Source organism: Dipodomys merriami, unplaced genomic scaffold, assembly GCF_024711535.1.
Source record: "Dipodomys merriami isolate MVZ:Mamm:240054 unplaced genomic scaffold, mDipMer1.0.p SCAF_103, whole genome shotgun sequence".
Classification (NCBI taxonomy): domain Eukaryota; kingdom Metazoa; phylum Chordata; class Mammalia; order Rodentia; family Heteromyidae; genus Dipodomys; species Dipodomys merriami.
In genome coordinates this window covers 39713-46631 of record NW_027202305.1, presented here as the reverse complement: position 1 = coordinate 46631, position 6919 = coordinate 39713, and the positions used below count along the sequence as shown (strand labels likewise).

The following is a 6919-nucleotide window of genomic DNA, read 5'->3' as shown; positions in this document are numbered from 1 at the left end:
AAAATCTGAGATAGGCTCCTCTTTTTTTTTTTTTTTGGCGGTCATGGGGCTTCAATTCTGGGCCTGGTCACTGTCCCTGCACTCTTCAGCTCAAGGTGAGTGCTCTAATGCTTGAGCCACAGCACCACTTCTGGTTCTCTGGTGGTTTATGGAAATAAGAAGTCTCATGGACTTTCCTGCCTGGGCTGCCTTTGAACTGTGACCTCAGATCTCAGTCTCCTGAGTAGCTAGGATTACAGGCTTGAGCCACTGACACCTGGCTCCTAATTTTCTTTTATTGATAGCACTAAAACGTTCTCATTTTTTCCATTACTAAAAATTTCCTATGAAAACAGACAACAAAGGTATGGCTCAAGTACAGCATCAGCTTTGAGTGAAAAAGGTAAGCAAGAGCTTGAGGCCTTGAGTTTAAGCTCTGTACTGGTACACATTTTTAAAAAAAGGTGAAAATGGTCTGAATGGTATAAAGACAAAAGCAGCATTAGTGAATGCCTTCTGTGGATAGACTAATCTAGTAAATACCAAAGAAAGCATAAAGAGAGCAAACAATACAAATTCTCCCCTCCAGGAGAAGGAATTTTTCATATATGAATTTTGTTCTTTAGCATTTTTGAGGGCTAAGGCTTAAAATACAAGAGGACTCACCTGTCAATCAGACATAAGGAGGCTCCTTTGGATCTAAAGTTAAGTGCAAAGTTTACTCAAAACCATGGATGCAGTCCACAAGGCAACCTTGTTCAGCAACGTCATTGGATAGATGGGACCTATTCTACCCTCACTTATTTGCCAGCTGTCTCTGTCATTTAGTATCTCTTCTTTGTGTCAAGTTAAACAGAAAGCAATCTTTCATATTCTGACAAAATCTTTGTATGAGATATTGATTCTATGAAACTGAGAAATGTCCTAGCAGCAGATCACAAAATAAATGAAGTTCTCCTAACTTCTTGAGATTGTTTGTCCCAATGATTCAGTTCTTTCATCACCATTTAGCTTTTGGTTTTGAAATAACAGCTTGTTTTAACAAAAAGAAACCACCTCAAATATTGGTTAAATATCACTATGATTTAGTCTATGATGATTGACTCAATAGACAAACTGAATTAGACGTTTAAAATGTATATTGAAGAAAGGTTTGTTTACCTTTAGTTTTAGTGTTGAGAGGTTAAGCAGAGACCTTTTGGGAATAGTCACAGAGTGAGTGGCCATATAAACAATGGGAAACTGCATTTACAAGCCAGAAAGAGTAGATATTGAATAAATACATAAGGGTTGAGTAAATATGCTATGGACTCAACAAAGTTATACAGTTACAGAAAAGAATTCATGTCTTCTGTGTGTGTGTAAAAACCTTTATTTTTCTTGAAAAAAAAAACACACACACATGCTTTTGGTTACTATCCAAGAAAGCTTAAGTTACTTGGTTTCGTCCCCATATAACCATTCTCTCACTTAGAATTCCTTATGCCTTGTCATTTTGCCTTTCCAAGGGTTGTAGAAAATGAGAACTTTAGAAAACCAACCTTTCTTGAAACTCAAGTCTACCAGCAGTGTTCAACCTAGCATGAACTGGTAGTTAAAACCAGCTGGAGAGCTATACCTCCTAGACCAAGGCATAATTTTTTACATGTCTAAAAGGTCGTATTAACTTACTGTAAGAATAAGGAAGGACCATGTAGGTTGACCAGACTGTTCACGATTGTAGTAGGGAAAACACTATCACAGTCACTAATAATATTTAGTTTTCTGGTAGAAAATGAAAGCAACATAAAGAAGATAGATAACTGCATCACTACATTTAAAAAGAGTTTTAAATTCTGAATTATCCTGTCTGATAAACATATATGCCAATACACTAAATATTCACTAAAGACCCAAGATACAGAATATTATTTTAAATTATACTTTTTTTCAGAGCAGCACCAGAAATATCTTTAGTTTCTGTAGTACTCATTTTAACAGATAAAATTATTCTTAATTAAAAAAAAATCAGACTGCAGAAATCATTAAAGATGTACCCATCAAGTGGTAGAGCGCTAGCCTTGAGCTGAAGAGCTGAGGGGCAGCGCCCAGGCCCAGGGTTCAGGCCCTACGACCAGATCCAAAAAAAAAAAAAAGTACACAAACAACTCTTGAACATATTTGGACATCAAAGACAGGCAATTCACTTGGAAGAATACCATAAGAACCCATATTTTTACAGTAAGACATTGATGTCTACTTTGTATTGTGAAAATATTTTGTATCTTACAAAAATGATGTACTGGCATTTTGGAAACTTAAGAAAATTAACCGAACCATTAAGACTTGGGAGAAGAATTTGTACAGCTTTCCACAACTTCAAAGAGGTAGTGATAAATGCTTGTCCTTCTGGCAATATCAAAGGCAGTTTCTTCCAAGTTGTTCCTCAGACCTGGTTTGATATAGCGGTTCATCAGAAGGAGTTCCAGAGTATCTTTGCTATCTCTATTCCCAGCGGCAAGATGCAAGGGGGTCAAGAGGCCTTTAGTTTGGGCATTGATATCTGCATCATGCTGAAGTAAGAAGGAAGCCACTCTGGTGTTATTCCACTTACAAGCACTGTGCAGGGCTGTCCAGCCATCTACAGTTATTGCATGAATATCTGCCCCTTGGGCCACCAACTCACGGACAATGTCTAAGTGTCCACTGTAGGCTGCCCGATGAAGAGGAGTATACTCATCGTCATCCCTAGTATTCACATGAGCGGCCTTTTCAGAAAGTAGTCTCTGCACTGTAGTAAGCTGAGAAAGAAAGATACACAAATACATATGTATGTATGTATATATATATATATATACACACACACACACACACACACACACACACACACACACACACACACACACACATTTCAACTCAAAGCAAATAAAATTAAACTGTCTTGTGGCTTTAGACTCAAGTAAAAACAAACAAACCAAATCCCCCAAATTTTTTATCAGATGACTTTAAAATAAAAACAATTTATGGTTTTTGTACTGGGAGAAGAGGACAAGTAACTTCATAATGAACATGTGTCAGTCATTTTTGAGTGTGATTATCTAATATCAAACCATATATTTATTTAAGGTTCAATTAGGGCCTATTTCCCAAAGTATTGCCCAGAGAGAACCAATATAGATTATAACTATAATAATTTTCAAACTTCCTCTGCAAAAAAAGTGATTCATGTTTTATGAAAGGACTGGATTACTATACCAATATACATGGCAAATAAAAGTTAAAAAAAAAAATGAAACTTTTTTTTTTGTCAGTTATGGGGCTTGAACTCTGGGCCTGAGTGCTGTCCCTCAGCTCTTCAGCTCAAGGCTAGCCCTCTACCACGTGAGCTACAATGCCACTTCCGGTTTTCTGGTGGTTTATTGAAGAGTTTCATGAACTTTCCTGCCCAAGTTGGCTTTGAACTGTAATCCTCAGATCTCAGTCTCCTGAGTAGTTAGGATTACAGGTGTGAGCCACCAGTGCCCCACTGAAACTATTCTTAACAGAAGAATAAGAACAAGAAAATTCAGGGATTAAAGGGCTCAATTCCTTTGAAACACAACTGTATAAACATGTTTTTAGGAAGTGGTTTTCAGTTTGATCTATGAACCTCTAGTACATTGCAGTGCACATTAAAAAGGTCTACAAAATGTAAAATGCTTTTATTTTCCTTGTAGGGATATGTGAGGACTGGTATTTAGTGTTAACATTCTCTGTATCTTAAATGACACTTAACTAGAAAATAATGATTAGTTACAACTGATTTGACATATAAAGGATTTAAAAATACATGACACTGCTTATGAGCTTCGTAATTAACCTTAAATAATAAGGTACCTTAATGTGTGCTTTTTTGTACTTCGCTTCGTTCGATTCTCATTAACCTTAATAAACAGGCAAATATTGTGATGGCAACTTCAAAGACAAGAAACTAGAGGTTCAAAAATTGGGTAACCTGAAGATATGATTCAAATGGGTTGGGGAAAAGATCTAGCTATAAAACCAATGGCTCTCCTACTATGTAATGGTCCTTGCCTTCTTAAAAAAAAAATGTTACCCGATTATTTTCGGCAGCCCAAAGAAGCAATTTGCTTGGATCCTTCTCCATTTTTTTTTCTTGCAATTGATACCACTCTTCGCTTTTTTCATCTTGTTCCTCATCTTCATCAGAATTGCCTAGCCAGAGACTTTGAGTACCAGTGGGAATGAGGTGTCCATGTGTTTTCAACAGTTCAAGTTGGTTAAAGTGGTCAGAAAAGTCCGGTGAATTTTCTGCATCTGTTTTTTCATCATGATTTATTTTCTCTTTTTCCATTTTTACTATTCTAACTAAATTTTTTTTCTATGCTAAGGTAGACTTCTAGAGATGAATTACGTCTGCTTTGTTCATCAAGATCTGAAAACACAAATTTTTTTTTAGCAAAATGATAAGAGGTTTAATCTTCAGAGTATATAACAATCTTGCACACACAGAGTATCTAAATTCTGGTGGTTTTGTCATGATAATTGTTAAATATTAAATACTGGAACTGATAGAGGTAAGTATGTGGATCCTTGTGATCCAGCTCTTTTTATGTTTATTTTTTACACTGTTAATGGTTTGGATACGATGGTTTTATGTTAAGAGTGATGTTTGAGGGCTGGGAAGGTGACTTAATGGTAGAATGCTTGCTTAGCATGCATGAGGCCCTGGCAGCACCACTTCCGGCTTTTTTCTGCTTATGGGGTGCTGCGGAATCAAACCCAGGGCCTCATGCATGCAAGGCAAGCACTCTACCACTGAGCCACCTTCCCAGCCCTGTTTTGTCTTTTAAATGGTGCAATCATTTGTCCTTTTTACCCATTAAGTTTGTGTTTAAAAGATTACATACTTAATGACAGGCACCATTACGTTTATGTGTCACCTGTACACAACAGGTATGAAGAAATATCTGTAGTATTATGCCAGGGGTGGTGGTGCATGTCTGTAATCTGTCATTAGGGATGTGGAGTAAGGAGGATCCGGAATTCAATGTCAGCTCAGGCAAAGTGAACCAGACCTTCTCTCAAAAACAAAAGGTTTGCACCACGGTTCCAGGATTGTGTTTGCCTAGCCAGTGGGAGGCCTCGGATTCAATCCTCAAGAATGGGTGAGGGTGAGTGGCAGCATTCGACTTGGTTAAAGCCTTACCACTTTTGCTGGAGGCCTCTAACCTCTCTGGGTACAGCAGCTGTAAAGAAGGGATGCACAAAGGGTTTCAATGTCCTGCCCACCTCCTCAGTCTACTCAGAGACCCCACTGTAACTGCTTCCTGCTCTGTCAGGTCAACTGGATTTCCACTTTTGCTTTTATTCTCCAACTGATTCCTGAGGTGATCATACATTAGTTCAATAAGCACTTCATGGATGTCAATAAATGAAGTTCACGCGCAATTAGATAGTAACTGTTATATAGTAACTATCATCTACATATGTTATATAGTAACTATTACATGGTTATATATATTATACAGTAGCTGTACAGCTATATACATTGTATAGTAATTGTTATAGTTATATATTATATAGTAACTATCATATAGTTACATATGTTACATAGTAACTATTATATGGTTATATATATTATAAAGTAGCTGTATAGATACATGTTATATAGTAACTTATATGTATTGCATAGTAACTATTATATGGTTATATATTATATATTATATAGTAACTGTACTGTGGTTATATACATCAGATACGGTTACATAGTTATATAGTAACTGTCACAGTTACACCTGTTACACAGTCTCTATCACAGGGTTCTAAAGACTACACGGTGGCTGTTCTGTGGGGACGTATGTGTTACCCAGTAACTATCACAGTTACACACGTCTATGCTATGCTAACTCTACTAACAGTACACCCCCTCCGTCCCCCCTCCTCCTCCATCCCCCCTCCTCCGTCCCCCCTCCTCCTCCGTCCCCCCTCTTCCTCCGTCCCCCCTCCTCCGTCCCCCCTCCTCCTCCGTCCCCCCTCCTCCGTCCCCCCTCCTCCTCCGTCCCCCCTCCTCCGTCCCCCCTCCTCCTCCGTCCCCCCTCCTCCTCCGTCCCCCCCCTCCGTCCCCCCTCCTCCATCCCCCCTCCTCCTCCGTCCCCCCTCCTCCGTCCCCCCTCCTCCTCCGTCCCCCCTCCTCCTCCGTCCCCCCCCTCCGTCCCCCCTCCTCCTCCGTCCCCCCTCCTCCGTCCCCACTCCTCCTCCGTCCCCCCTCCTCCTCCGTCCCCCCTCCTCCTCCGTCCCCCCCCTCCGTCCCCCCTCCTCCATCCCCCCTCCTCCTCCGTCCCCCCTCCTCCGTCCCCCCTCCTCCTCCGTCCCTCCTCCTCCGTCCCCCCCTCCTGCTCCGTCCCCCTCCTCCTCCGTCCCCCCCTCCTGCTCCGTCCCCCTCCTCCTCCGTCCCCCCCCCCCCCCCGCCCGTCCTTTGAACGCACCCGTCCTCTGTAGGAACTCCGGACGCCTCCTCCGGTCCCCCAGGCGCGGGCGATCGGCTCTCGGCGGGCGGGGCGGGGCGGGGCGCACCCGGGGACCAGGGCGACGGTGCGGGGGAGGGGGGCGTCAGGACCGCCCCGCGGAGGCCGTGAGGACCGCCCCGCGGAGGCCGTGAGGACCGCCCCGCGGAGGCCGGGGCCTCCCGCCCGCACCGCGGCCCGGACGGCGCTGGGGCGCTCTCGGCGGCCCCGGACGCCGGAGCCCCCGGCTCGGCCCCACCCGGAAGCCGGTCCGCAGCCGCCGCGGGACCGCGGCGTGGCCGGCGCGCTCGCTGCCGGGTCGTCCCCTCGCCGCCCGCGATTGGCTCCCGCGCTCGCCGCCGAGGCGCAGGGGTCACGTGCCTGCGTCATCGCCGAGGTGTCGCGAGAAGCGGAGCCGTTACCGCGCGCCGCCCGCCGCCCTCCGCCCGCCGCGG

At 43.3% G+C, this 6919-nt stretch overlaps 1 protein-coding gene across 2 annotated transcripts; it reads right to left on the bottom strand.

Annotated features, from left to right (window-relative positions):
• Nucleotides 1-1335: 1335 nt before the first annotated feature.
• LOC138809681 (ankyrin repeat domain-containing protein 49) lies at nt 1336-6742 on the bottom strand. Of its 2 annotated transcripts, XM_069996502.1 has the most exons (4): nt 6447-6742; nt 5168-5207; nt 4055-4393; nt 1336-2759 (listed from the first exon to the last, which is right to left on the bottom strand). In XM_069996502.1, the coding sequence occupies exons 3-4, from the start codon at nt 4310-4312 to the stop codon at nt 2298-2300; spliced, it is 720 nt and encodes a 239-aa protein (XP_069852603.1). In that variant the 5' UTR covers nt 4313-4393; nt 5168-5207; nt 6447-6742; the 3' UTR covers nt 1336-2297. The 2 variants fall into 2 exon arrangements, with proteins under 2 accessions (XP_069852603.1, XP_069852611.1); XM_069996510.1 differs by lacking the exon at nt 5168-5207.
• Nucleotides 6743-6919: the final 177 nt, after the last annotated feature.